At 40.4% G+C, this 15,054-nt stretch overlaps 1 protein-coding gene across 11 annotated transcripts in view; it reads left to right on the top strand.

Annotated features, from left to right (window-relative positions):
* Positions 1-15,054, top strand: part of MEGF11 (multiple EGF like domains 11) — a 254,581-nt gene that overhangs the window by 177,919 nt on the left and 61,608 nt on the right. For all 11 annotated transcript variants that reach the window (XM_051628083.1, XM_051628087.1, XM_051628080.1 and 8 more), the window contains one exon: positions 901-1,075. In XM_051628083.1, coding sequence (XP_051484043.1) covers positions 901-1,075 — 175 coding nt within the window. The remainder of the gene's footprint in view (positions 1-900; positions 1,076-15,054) is intronic.

Genomic DNA, 15,054 nt, shown 5'->3' with positions numbered 1-15,054 from the left:
GAAAGTGGTGAATGCAGATAAACTGTTTCATAGTAGATGGAACAAAGGGACAAGTCTTCCACCTACCAGAGGTAGGAAAACGAGGCATTGGTCTGGTCATTTGGGCTTCTGTCCCTTTCTGCTTTTCTCTCTGTCTACTCTCACAACACTGGGGAATTGTCTGAATAGAAATGGGAGCCAGAGGATTAATGTTGGTTATTGTGGTCGTTATTCAGCATGAAGGAACTTTACTCATTTCCCTGCACAGCAGAGATTTAATCCCAGGGCTCCTGTTGACTCCTGCCCCAAATAAATCCCAAGGCTCCAGGTAGAGATCAATTCTGTTCACTAGGGATGAATATTCCCTGCAAAACTCTTTTTCTAAGGAGATTTTTTCCCTTCCAAAGCACTTTTCTTTAAGAGGTAAGAGTGAGAGGTGGCACTGAGTTTTAAAACATCGGATAGAATAGGATAGGATAGAGGACTCAGGTTTATCTTCACAACTCTCAATTGCATTCCTCCATCCATTGGAATTTCTCCTAACCCTGAACAAATGTAACTGGCCTAATTACAGCCAAATAGTCTGGCACATGTATGGCTTACAACAGCATGGATTAATGGTGATGTGGTTAATGGCAGTAATCCAGGTCACACTGAGATGAGAATGAAATCAGCTTCAAAGTTACCAGTGCTGTAGTCATTCCCAGATGTTTGGAAGTGATGTGCGAGGTAGCACGATATTCCTTATTCCCTTCCTAAGTGATTTGGCTGCTGATGTTCACCACTCTTAACAATTCCCAGGTTTGTTCTGTTCTTAGTGTGACTCTTGCTGCCACTGTATGGGAAATGTTCTACTGCTGGTTACAGGCTGCATTTTTCTTTCATGTCCACATCTCATTAATGTCTGTCTGTCTTCATTAGTTGCCATCCATTGTCTGGAGAATGTAGCTGCAAAGTTGGCTGGGCTGGACTCTACTGCAATGAATCCTGTCCCCCTGGGTACTATGGGAAAGGCTGCCAGCTGCCCTGCCCCTGCCAGAACGGCGCGGATTGTGACGGCGTCACAGGGAGGTGCACGTGTGCGCCGGGATACATGGTGAGTGAGAGCAGTCAGTAACGGGGCATCTCGTAAGGTACCTGCACCAAATTAAGGAGGATTTTAATCTGCTTTCAAACAATATTTGCATAAAAGTGGCCACATATGGAGAAAGTTTTCCCATTCTGTTTTAAGTCCACATCATTCTCCTTTGAGCAGTGTCGGGATGTTACTTCTGGTTATTTGTTCAACATCAGTATTGTATATGTATTTCTGTTATAAAGATAAAGGCATGGTTTCCCATCACAGATATTCTAAGTCAAGACATAACAAAAAAGATGTCAGATGATTGTCTGCCTGGAAGAGCAGAAAAAGAATTCTCATAGCCTTTCAGCATATTCCTTGTCAGTCACACTGTGATTTTAATAGATTAAGATCTTTTAAAATGTTGCAAATGATAGAGCAGTTTATGTCTTTTCTGAGCATATATTGCAGGTGTCTTTTACCTGAGCATCAGAAAGACCTTCAGACATTTGCTGGTAAACAAGCATATTTTATAAATGAGATATAAAATGCCTAAAGAAATCAGCCAAGATGAAACAATATAATTCAGAATTAATGATTGCCAGGTGGCAGCAGAAAAAATTAGGACATGGATCCAGGTGTCCTGCTATAGCTGGGCATAATGGAACTCTTTCCTGTTCCCTGGTCATCCATATATGAAGTACCTCTTCACTTCAGGAGCAGGAAGAGATCTGCAGGCTGTTTAAGAAACAGTACATCCTAAGGAAAAAAAACAAAAACACTGTCAAGAGAGAATTCCACCACAACTTTATTAGCAGTTGTCTTTCTGTGATTTGTGTCCTTAATTTTACATGATCTATCCCCAAAGACCTATCTATATGTTTTCTATACTATTAGAATAATTATTAGTTGTAATTACTACATTTACTTGAAATCAAGCCTGTGGTTCAAAGACATTCCTATGTTTAGAACTTCCACTGACATTTAGCAGCCAACTGAAATGTGCAGCTTCCTAGGTGAGTTATACCCTTATTATTCTAAGTTACCACTTGAAAAGCAGATGAATAAATACCTCCAAATACTAGAGAACATGAGGGATCTTTGACCATGTTGTAGCTATTTTGATTTTCATTTATGAAATATAATAGACATTGTACCAGGTTGCTTTGTAAACAAAGATGGAGGAATGGCATGTTGGATCTGGACAGCAGAGCAGCCATCAGTGCCCACTGCAGTGATTAGTGTTTTCTTGAAAAAACATTGGAGTGTTCTGCAGGGTTGCATTCTGCTGTCGTCCATAAGGGATGGGTGCACAACTCTGTGACAAGACCACACAGTGTGGGAGTTCCATGTGACATTAATGGGATGCTAAAGGCTTTTTAGCCTCCCTCCCTTTTAAATTCACACCTGAGCGTATGATCACTAACTGTCATCTCCAGAACTGTGGAGTTACAGCTTAGAGACAGTTTTGTTCTCCATGTCAACAGCTGAACCTGAAAGTTCTGTCTAATTTCCAGGGGTTCTCACAATGTCAGGTATCAACAGACTTATGTGTGAGAGGTAGGACTATCAAAAGTATCTGTTCAAGACAACAGTATTTAGACATGTAAAAAAAAAAACAAAAGCAAAGGGATTTGAGTTTTGATTCCCCACTCACACTAACAGAAAACAGTAATTTCTCTACTTTAGACAGTGATGATACACAAATGTTAATATAGAGGAAAGAATGCAGAAGCAGTTAATAACAAATGTAAAATAAGAATACACCAAGATCCTTTTTCTGATCAGTAATGCTGATCAAGTTTACAGCACAAAAATATTTTGGGACTCTTTACTCTGCACATTTTTTAAAAAGCATAGTTTGTCCAACATATATTGCTCCAAGGCACTATTATTGCAGGCATGAAGCCTGGGAAGTTCCTATTGCATAGCTTCAAAATAATATTTAATCTCATAATAGAGAGCTTTCTTGCATTGACATTTAAACAGCGTGGTTGTTGAGGATCACTGAAGCATATTTAGGCATTAGTATCATTGCTCTCTCATAATATACTATAATCTCTGGCAATTAGTCCATGAGGGGAAGTAAAGCCTTGAAATTGCTAATTTGTTGCCTCTGAAGCATATTTGTCATTCATACGCATGCCGGATGAGTTGCAATGGTACTTTCAAATGATAGAGAACAAGAAAACTTGACAGGGACCTTGACTTTCCTACCGGCGTGGCCGTGTCCTGCCGCGCTGCCCGGCTCCGGCTCCGGCTCCGGCTCCGGCTCCGGCTCCAGCTCCAGCGCCGGGGCCGGGCGAAGGTGGGAGCGCTGCTGCCGGGCAGCGCCCGCCGCTCAGGGGAGGTGCTGTGGGCCCCAGCGCTCAAGACTTGAAGAGGCTTATCCCGACAGCACGCTCAAGGCCGGACTTTGCCTTCAAATATGCGTTCCTGCCTCTGGCCGCCGCAGGGAGGCTGTGCCTGCGAGGAGGGTTGTGCCCTTGAACCCAGCCAGGCTGTGAGCACCTGGCACGCTGGTGGGGGTTGCAGGATGGCTCCTTTGGCAGGGCTGGCAGCAGAGCTGGGCAGAGCTAATTATTCAGAAAGGCCATAAATTAATCCCTTTTGCATTTTGTAGCATGAGATTTGGCTGATGCTGCTACGGGGTCAGGAATTTTGCCATATGATTGGAAATAATGAGAGTAGGATCAAGGTCTTACATTTTACAGAAAGGTTTGATCTACACACAATCTTATGCAGCAGGGCAGGCTGAAGGGTTTCTAATTAAGGGGTGAAGGAAGATAATTTGATGGGACATGGGATATAACTGCAAAACCTAACTGCAAAGGCAGAGGGGTTGGATCCCTAGGACTTGTGGGTTGCTGGATGCCTAGAAAACATAGTGACCAAGAAATTACAATCTTTTCCTGACAAAGCACTCCTCCAGCCCACTTCTTTTGCACAGATGGCTTTTTTTTTTTAACTGTGCCTTGACTCAGCTGTGTCAGGGCAACTGGGCAGGGTTTCAGAATGAACCATCTGCAATCGCAGCCAAAACAGGGACATTTTGTTGGGATGCAGAACAAGCCATTAAAAACACAAAGCATCTGGTCACCTTTATTAAATGTATTAAGTGGAAAGGCAGCCATCCCATAGGTTGACATGTACGTGAGCAGAGCACTTAATTTTTGGAAGCTAAGAAGATTCAAGTTTTAAACAAAAATATACACTGTAGCTCAGAAAACAGTACATTATGGATTAGCTATTACATTTCCAAAAATTCAAATGCCAAAGCCAAATATTGGTGAGCTTGCAGTTTCAGATACAATTTAAACACATTTTATGTCTGCTTTTTGCAATTAATATTTTGGGTTAGACTTAACAACCAGATTTGCTCATACCTAACTCAAAGAACAAATTATGCTGTTGTAAAGATGTTATTGGGTACTAGTACAGGTTATTTGTATGAGGATCTGATACGACTGTGCTCACACTAGAGACTAGCAGTATTTTAACTGTTTGGGTGTCTAAAGCACAGTGTGTAGATATGAGTGATCTACAGTTTTACACAAAAGACAGCCTAGTTCTTGGAGGCAGCATGCAGGACAATTAAAATAATGTAAAAGGAGCAGAGGAGCTACTCTCCATATGCTCCAGCAGTCCAGTCCATGATGCTAGTCTGTTGGAAACCCTGTGCTTATTGCAACTCACTTGGGAAGGGAGGATAAAGGTTGTATCAATTTAATTATGATGATTTCAGGGAATCATCATGATAAGCATGCCAATAGGGCACTTCCCTAAACGGATATATTTAACATATTAGAGGATTGCCTCTCAGTACTCATGATGAATTGCCAGTGATGCTTTCCTGAAGAATGGTTTTGAAGAGCTATTCTACAGCCATCTCATTTGTGGCAAGAAGGAATCTGATAAAAACAAACTGGGAGTACACAGAGATTAGCCTTGAAAAGTAGAGAGGGAGACTCTTGACTGGTAGAAATTGGGTCTTTACTCCCACATGCAAATAGTTGCTCTTTGCAATAAATTCCTTGGATGCAGTTATGGGGGTTATGAGAGGGGTTATACTAGCTCGTTCCTCCCCCCTTCTTCCAAATTCTGCTCTAAGGTGCTCTCTTACAAGCCCACTGAAGTCAGTTGTGCAGTAGGGATGTAAAAGAAATAAGAATTTTCCCTGTCCTCTTTTCTTTTTGGTTCATTGGATTTTATTCCTGTAATTCAATAAATGTGGCAAAGAGGCCAGAGGATATGAATTAAATATGACAGGAGACCACAGGAATCCTGACCTTCTGTCTCAGAAGGAAATCTTGAAACCAACCCCCTGCACATACCTATCAGCTTTCCAGCTACTGAAATCATTATAAATGCTATTGAAATACAACTAAGTTCTACTTCTCCTTCCATAGCTAATTGCAGTTTCTTTGAAAACAGTAGCAATCCAGAGGCCTCCTCCTGTGAAATGCCTTTATTTCTTTATGGATGCTTTGTTTTCTTCCTTTGAAAAACGGATTTAACTTCAAATGCTTTCATTCTGTCTGTTGTGGCAAGGAGCTATGTAGTTAAAACATTTCTCAGCCCAAGACACTCTAAGAAAACTTTAACACTTATCTATGGAGTGTGTGGTCAGCTTTTACTTCATTGGGCACTTAAGTCTATATTTCATATCTAGATGACAGAAGTTATATTACTTTAAGGACTTCATCTATTTGTGCTGCAATTTTTTGAAGACCTGTCTGCTTTTATTGAACCCTGCGTGCTGGCAAGCAAAGCTAGCACTTCATCACCAAAATGAAAAAATTCATTTTGACATTTTTCTATTCCTTGACTATATTGTTAAGTCCCATACAAGCCAATCACAGCACAGGGAAATATGGAAACTGTAGAACTGGTGACCTCTTAGCAGAAGGTTTTTCAGCTTGGATTCCCTAAGACTTTCCAGGATACATGCCAGTACTGTGCATCTGTAGCCATTTGCATCTTCAGTTGACATTGCAACAAAATTGCATTTTGAAAACATAATAAAATAATGCCTTTCAGAGGTACCCTACTGCAAGTGTTTATGTATATCTATCTCTAGCTGAGCTCAGTGGGAATCTGTGCACTTAAAGACTGAAACACAGGCTCTATCTGGGCCTGTAGATCCATAATTTTGTCTAGTATGCCAGTTTTTTGACATAATGCTCTCTGTACCACAGGGATGCAGATTGCTTTCAAGTTTTACATGTAGGTGCCTGCACATGAGAGAAAAAGTCAGCCCCTGGAACACAAAATAAACAACAGCCTGAGCACTTAGTAAAAACGTGTATATTATAGTGCTAGAAATCTATGCAGTGCAGGAAAAATGTATACAAACTTTGTAATGGATAATCTTTCAGTCAGTACAAACACCCACATACACAGTCTCAGGGCAGTCTTTGTCTGTCCCATGGCTACTTAATGAGTAAAATGACCAATTTACCCTTCCAGAGAAAAGAGGAGGACCATAATTCTTTGTTACCCATAGAGGTCAAAAGTAACCTGCAGGACTAGTCTGTTGAGTGTTCCAGCCATGACTGACTTCCTTCTGGCACGTAGAATATCTCTTGTTCCCTGAAAAAAACCCCAACATAAACCAATCTTTCCCCCTGTATTAAAAAAATGAAGCCTGGTCTCTTGTCCTACACCTTTAAAATTCTCTCTGTTGTCTAAAAGAAAAAAAAAAAAGTAAATAGGAGGGAGCACCTTATCTTACCTTCAGTTGAATTTTCGCTGAAGGACTGAAATCTCAGATAGGAATTTGAAGAATCATTGCCTGTAGGTGTTTTCTATACATTCAACGTTGATAAATACAAATTTATCAGAATATTCCTTCTCTTCTACATATTTGCTTTCATCTTTATTTTAAATGTATCATTCTTCACCACTTCAGAAGGAAGAAGGAAAAAATGAATGAGACTTTTTTGTCTTACAAGCCCCTGGTTTAGTAGTAAAGTTATTTTATAAATTTCACAGAATTCTTAATATAAGATGAACATCAGGTTGGAGATAGTAGATCTGTTTGGGGGTTTTTAACTCATTTAAATGATCCTTTTCTCTTTGAGATAATTCCAAAAGTACTTCAGTGGAAGCTCGTCTCAGAGCAACAGGGCACCTGATCAAAAGGTTTAAAAAGAAAAGATGAGGGGAAAAAATCTTCAATAGAGCCTGTGTCCTTTTATCCTTGATTTACTGAGCCTGTCAGTTACCCCCCTTTGTTAAGAGCTCTTTTCATTTATAAGTGTGAAATAAATTCAACCATTTTATCAGGATGCTCTTGTTACTGACCACCAGTATAAATTTTACTTGCTGTAGGTGGGGAAAAGGTTTTTTTGGCACAGCAGTTGTCCAATTAACTGGAGTATTACAGGCAACAGAAATGGTTTGCACAGTCTCACTTAATGAATTACCCAGATGCACAAGGAAGATGCATTTTCTTCTCACTGGTTTCTTACTTGTGCCCATAATCCAGCGTCAGTAGTGGCAGTGGGCACACCAAAAGGCATCTGGACTGTACAGGTGGGTTGGAGCCTAGGCTGGAGCTGGCAGTGAGGGCATTAAGAATTTTTAATTAATAATAACAATAAAGCAAGGTGTCCTTTCAGCAGTGGTGCTAAAATAGCCTTGCTTTCCAGAGATTGCTGTAGTTATTCTCCTGGCCTTTCCTGCTCCACTGCAGTGACACAGTCTCTCTGACAGGTCTCCTATGACACTGAAGCTGGCAAATAATCTTCAGGTGGGCTCATGGACCTCACATCCATGTAATGCCCTTTCTGCATAACAAGGTTAAAAGTAACAGGCATGGCATTCCCTAAAAGGAAGGAAATTTGCCTGAACAAAGTTAAGTCATGGTGTGGAAGAAGCCGATTCTCATTCTCCCAGTCTTTGAACTCTTTCCTGTTTATTTGTTTTTCCTTTTTTTGCCCCCTCAATTATTCAGAAGTTCTTAGCAGACTTCATGTTAAGATGTTTGAGAATATCCCTCTGTAGCCATGACTAATTCCTCAGCTGCCCTTGAAGAAAAAGACAGACAACAGAAAAGCAAAACCAACCCAGGAGGACTATCATTGGTGAGCCAAGAAGCAGTGCAAGAGGCAAAGTCCCTGCAAAGAGAGTCATGGGATGCAGCTGAAGAAACAGCACAAAGACCTGGCAGTTTTGGAGTGTTCTGAACAGTATTAAGAAGTTCATTTTGTCAAAGTCAGCAAGAATGAATTTCAAGTCTCTTTGATAACAGAGATCGATGGGAGTTTGAGGTCTGGGGGTAAAGTGAAAGACAGGGATGTGGGAAAGTCAGCTAAAATAACTTTTAAAAATGGAAGATGTAACTATGCTTTGGGAAACCATGATGAGAAAGTTAAACATTGTGTTCATATGGTGCTTGAAAAGTGGATAAAGATGGAAATGCTATTAATTGTGAGACAGTCACAAGAACAAAATCGGGTCCTCTATACTATGTCTGCATCTGTGATTCCCCTTTCCTGCTTCTGGTCCCTGGGGAATGCATTGTCCTTTGAACTTGTGTTGGTGACTTCTAGATGGAGGTAAGTCTGAAAACTCATCTGATAATTTTTTCTAAGCTTACAAATTGCTTCACAAGTGGATGTGGAACAAGAAGCAGGCAACATAAACCACTCTGTTCCATACAGCCTAATAAACAGTGAGCTGGAAAATTTATCTTGAAATGAAAGAACTGTCACTTTCTAGTTGTACAGATTTTTTTATCTCAGCTCTGCTGCATGTTGGTAGGTCTGAGTTTTTTAACATAGAACATGTCATGCCTAATGTTTTGGTGCATCCTTCACAGAAATAGAGCTGGTCAGGAATCATTTGTACCTATCAGGATTGTTTGCATATTCACAGACCAGAAGAAAACTACCTCTGAGTTGCATCTTGATATCTCTTTTCATTGATGACCTTTGAATTTTCTTGCCCACTTCTCTATGCATACAAAAATACATATTTATTTGCATAAAGTGGTTGTCCTTTTAATTTTTTTTAGGCCATGTGGACTATTAACAGACTATACAGTTTTGTATCTCCAGGGTACTAGGTCTGATCCAGGGCAGGTCAGTACAGGCTGCAAATTATCTTCTCTTGGCTGTGCAGTGGCCCATATGAAATGACTTTGGTCTCAGTCCAGCTCCCTGTGGATCAGTATGTACATCACAAACCCCATTTCTATCAGCAGTGACTGGCAAATCTGCTGGCAGACTGAGCCCATTTTACCTTCACAAACCATTGCTTCAGGTCAAGCTGGGTGGCCTGGCTGCCTGAGCCATTTGAAAGGCTCTGTAGGACTTTTTCGGGGGACAAACTGCACAGGTACTTGCAGCTTTTGGAACAGCACCCTTTGTAAACATTGCAAGCCACCCAGGTTGTCCTGCATCTTACTTAACCCTTTGGACAAGTCGATCCCCTTCTGAGGTTGTCCTGCCACATGTAGACCAGGAAGTGATGAACAAAGTGAAGCAACCGGATGCAGGCTAAAAGCAGCATTTCAGTAACCACTCACAAATGGATTCCTCTGGCTCTGCTGTGCTATAGGAGAAGATAGCAGACACTCAGATCCCAATGGGGAAGATCATTATGGAGAGGCCACCTGTGTATTCCCAAGTTTTCAGACTAAACTGCTTCCCTGTTGATTTTTACATCAAATGATCCAGGAGCTTGGTGCCTATTAGGCCTGTTGTTCTCCCCCCAGAGCTCCTATTGACCAATTAGACATTTCTGCTGGAGCACCAGCAGCCACAGTGTTTAGGAGCCTGTGTTTTCCTAAACCCTGACAGTGTTCATGTCAGCACCTGGCTGCATGAGCCATAATGAAGGGTCTTCTCTCACCTCAGGGCATTTGTTGTGTGCTTTTGAGCAGGTGAACTATTGTACTGGAGTATTTAACAAGGTCACCAGATGCACAAGACACAGTGGGTCTCCCTCAGTTGTAGAAACTGCATCTCTTTCTTTGAATTCAATGGAATTTTTCAGACCCTATTATGAACTGCTTCTATTTCATTTTGTTTGCTCACTCTCTTATCAATATATGAGCTTCAGAAATTGTCTGTGACATTACAAATTCTACTTTGTCAGCCAAAGTTTACCTGAACACAGCTGCTAACTTCGGTAGGATTGTCCTAGATACACAAGAGTGGAGTTTGTCTCAGTGACTGCCTCTACTAATGAGAACTTACTCAGTCACACACAGTGTCTGTAATTTGAGAAGGACTATGAGCAAGTCCCTGGTCTCCTCCTCTTCCCTTTTATATTTACTTTTACTTCTGGCCTCTGCTGCAGTTTTCTTTACCTGAATAACTCCAAAGTTTTCATAAGTGGGTCCAAAGGAACCAACTTCATATAGACAGCCTGAATGCCTCTGCCTTTGTTGCTAGTTGACATATTTCCTGTATTTTATCCTTAATTGGCAATGTGGCTGTGTCAAATTGTATTTCCGTTCCTGTAGCCTCATTCAGAATCAGTGGAGCTCAATATTCTGTTCAGATTGAGTTATTTGATCTGAATTTTGCAGAGGAATAAGCTGCTTGCCAATAGCAGTGTCTCTTCATCTATTAAGCTTCTAAATGCATGTATCTTTACCCACACTGTCTGTGGATCTATGCATTAAAGTGTTGGTAGCTGACTCTCCTGGTAGTTTGGATTGAAAACTGACTTCATTAAAACCACCTAAGTATAGGATTGTAAATCACAGGTTAGTTTTTCATTTTACTTTCTGTCTAACCACACTGTCAAAGGAAAAGACTTTATCCCTTACAATTAGACACATTTAGTGGAAAATCATGGTGTGTTTTCTTACGTCAAAGAGCAACTGAAATTTTACCAGGTCTTGAACTCCTTTGCTGTACCTTTTTGGATTTAGGAAAATGGCTGAAAGTTTGAAGGAAATTCCTGTTTATCTGCCTGTGTAGGATTGCCAGGTTACCTACCAGCACTCAGCAAGTACTTCTGAACCCCATTATCTTAAAGCTGGCATATCTGTTCTTTTTCAGATGCATTCTTTTGTCGCTTTGATCCTTCCACATGTTCTCATGCAGCCAAGAACCAAGTTCAGCCTCAAGTGTTAGCATCTTCAGCCCCAGCCCTGCATATTTTCTATCCACGTTGCTACTTCTGTGGCTTCAGTGCACTTAACAAAAGACCAGCTGAAGTTTCCCACCATGTGCAGCACATTTCGCTGCTCCTGGACTCAGTCCATCCAGCCTGTGTGAACCAGAGTTCAGGTGTGCACTGAACTTGTTTGGCAGTTTCTGCTGCAGGAAGATGCAGGTCTCAGCTGGTGACCACACTGGAGAGTGCAGCACTCTATGTGAGAGGGAAATTTAGATTTGACACATTATGCGTATACATTATCCTTAATTGTATAACACAGTTGCAGAAGAATTCTAAAAGAGAGTTTGCAAGTAATGCAAAACTATTTGGGATGTCAATATAAAGCTGGTAAACAATTTGAGGAAAGTTTTTGTGTTACTGAAGAGTGGGTAGGTTGACATTTGGTGTTCAAAAACGCAGAGTAATAGACAACAGGAAAATAACATTCAGTGAATACACAAAAAGGGAGTTCTAATTTAATTCCTACTATTCAGGGAAAGAGAACAGGCGATGACAGTGGGTAGTTTTCTGACAAACTTAAATGAGTCTTCAGCACCAGGCAAAAAACAAATGAACCCAGAGCACGGGATAGAATCGTTTGAATGGTCAGGAAGGGCACAAAATAGGATGGAAAAAACATTTTTGTGGTATTGTATAAATCCATAATATATCTAAATCTCAAATTACTGCATATGGTTTGACTGATTCCTCCTTAGAAAGGATATAATGGAAGTAGTGAATGGGGACAAAGATCATCTTTTATATGGAATAACTTCTATACAAAGCGTGGCTCGATAAGCTCGAAGTCAGCTCAGGAAACAGATGGCTGAGGAGGGATGAGATAGAGATCTATGGAGCTGTGGATGGTGCATAGAACATGAACAAAGAATGGTTATTTACTATTTCTAATAACACAGGAACAAGGGCAACCAATTAAATGATTGCACAGCAGGTTTAAAGACAAAGATAGTGCTTTTCACAGAATGCGTAATTAAATTGTGAAATGGCTTCCATAAAATGAGAATAAGAGAGTGGGATAATTTTGCTTAGAAAAGGGGTCACCAAGGGTAGGTATGCAAGAGGTTTCTCACACCATGGGGGAAGGGGAAGAGGGAACGGACGTTTGCTATTTATCACAGTATAAGAAGTTTCCCAATTAAAAATCAGGCAGTGGATTTGAAGCAAACAAATAAAGATAATTTTTCTTCTTTGTATTTATAATTAAACAGTGGATCTTCTTGCCAGAGGACATCATAGATGCTGAAGGTATAAATGATACCTTTTATTTCCTGTTTTGGTTAATGTTCTTTTTGCAGAACTGTTCAGACTAGTTAGCCAGAGCCCAAAATCTTTATTGCAAAAAAGTCAGGAGGCCACAATTGTTCTACAGGGTAGATCTTGGATGGTGCCACTCAGTCTATGTGGACAGAGCTGAAACCACCACTCATTTCCAGCCAAAGATGCTCCCATAAAATAGCTGGTGCAGAGTTGTCCTGGCCAGCAATGAATTCACACCCTGAAGTACATTACACTGCACTGCACTGAAGGGCTCATCCATATTTTCAAATGGCTTAGATTTCTGTTAACCACTGATCTCTTCTGAGATAGGATATGATGGAACTGCATAGTGTTTCCTTTACCATAGTGATAACTCAAATTCATATGCCTCCATTTAAAAAAACAGGAGAAAACAACTTATCTTTCCCAGTAGTATTCCAGGACTGTGATTTGGTATTTTGACATACTTGCTAGCTTCTGTCCTACAGCGTGGACACAAGTAGCAAGTTGGATACATCATAAAGAGCACACGTACCAAGTATGTACTTGGGCAAATAAATACCTTCCACTAACTGCAATTAATTCACATTATGCCTGGGCTGTTTTACCTTCTGGGACATTCAGTTGTGATACGGTCATGTTTTTTGGAGCATTGTAGAATACCAGCTGATTGAAGTTGATTATAGTAACAGCAGTGAGGCCCACAGGTGTTTGACTCTTCATAGCTTCCTCAGAGTTAAGTTTAAAATATTCTGAGACTCCACTCCTTGCCTCACCTGAAAAAATCTGAAGTGGCCCTATTCCAGATTTAAATTGCTTTAAGTCAACAGAGGACTTGGTTATCCATAATGTTCATTAGTAATCCTCCTGACACAGACATCATTGACCTGCCTTGCTAATACAATTTCCCATTAACTAAATCTAAACCCATTATTACAAATGTTTTCATTTCCACCTGAAATATCTGCTTCATAAACAATCTTCATCATGAACAGAATGAGGAGTTTGGGTTTGTATCTTGCCCTTATGTAGCTGAGTGGTGGGGCTGGCCAAGCCCTGGACACCCTCTGATGTAGCTGAACACTGACCTCCTCCTGTGTTCTGTCTCTGCTGCTGGTTCTCCATTCCAAGCTGCCTGGGGGAGGCTGCCCTCTCAGGTACCATGGACCATCTTACCAGATGAAAAGTCCCAAGGAAATTATGTAGGAGTTGTTTTACCCAGTCTAGATCCAATATCCTATTTTTGGAGAGGTGCCTCATGGATAAATGTGTTTTGTGATATTTTATTAGGTGAAAAGTGCTGACTGTATAAAAAAAATCTTGTTCAGAAGTTGATGATGATCTTTTTTACTCTCCATGCTACTTTCCTCATGAATACATTTAATTATATGATGCTGTATTCATTGCCTTGCTGACACTAAAGTGCTCTGCAGTTAAGGCCTAAATACTAAACCAGGCAGATACTCATGCATTGTAAACTTAGTCTAGATTATTGTGCCAGCAACAGTTCTACACTGATTTTTAGGAAGCCAGGGGGGAAGGGGTGCTGTCTCTTGCCTGCTCTCTTTATTGAATTGTCTTTCTGTTTTTTTAATGCGCATATTTAGGTGGTTTGAACAGTAAGGACAGATTTTTTTAATTGCAGGTAAATTACTGGTATTGGGCATATTATTACAGCAAGCTAGCAAACTATTTCCTGGTGGTGAGGGGGAGTAGTGCTCACTGACAGGAATCCAACTCAGATTTGCTGAGTTTTATATGCAAAATCCAACTTTTTAAATCAAAGTTGTATTTGTATTCTGAAACCCATACAGCCCTGGGAGCATAGGCTGAGTATTCCTTTTTTGAAATAAAATTTACCCAGATATACTGTTAATGTATCTCAGATCAGTTGTGAGGTTATGCAATGAGAAACAGAAAAAAAAAAAAAACCCAGCTGGGGAAAGGAGAGGCTTGAGGGACCCAACAGGCCAGAAATGAGACTCTGGCTCGGGTTCTTTTGTGGCCTTGCTGAGGGAGTGATATGTGTTATGCCAGTAGCAGCCTGTAGCAGGCCACAGCAAATATATTTGGGTTTATAAAACAGGAATCCACAAAGTTCAGCCAGATTCTGTACAAACAATTTGTAAAACAACAAACTACAGTGATTTTGTGGTAACTTTTACTCCCTTCACAGCCAGTGCTTCCAGCTTTGCTTTGTGTTAAAGGCTTTGGCTATAACCAGTAAAATGAAATTAAATAATACTCAGTAAAGTATTGTCAGTACTTAACATTAATAATAACTTTAAAGCAAATAAAGTTTCAATTTTTTTTTTCCTGTGCATATTTTGCTGAATACTTGCAAGATACTGGGAATCAAACACCACATTTAAAAATTATTATCAGGATAACTAATTTTGAACTTGGCATTTAGTGTGAAATTTACTGTATGAATTAGCACAAATACTATACACAATACTAGCACAAATTCAGAAGTGAAATAAAATGCTGACATCTATTTGCAAATGTTTTCAACCCTTTTAAGGTTGTAGGAAGCAAAGCAGTAAGTACTTCCACTCCCAAAGGTTCCTGTGCTTGGTCCTTATGGCATATCCAGGTTTTACAGAGGACTCAGAGGA

Source organism: Apus apus, chromosome 10 (genome assembly GCF_020740795.1).
Source record: "Apus apus isolate bApuApu2 chromosome 10, bApuApu2.pri.cur, whole genome shotgun sequence".
NCBI classification, from domain to species: domain Eukaryota; kingdom Metazoa; phylum Chordata; class Aves; order Apodiformes; family Apodidae; genus Apus; species Apus apus.
Note: the sequence above shows the minus strand (reverse complement) of the source record. Positions and strands in the feature narration are given on the sequence as shown.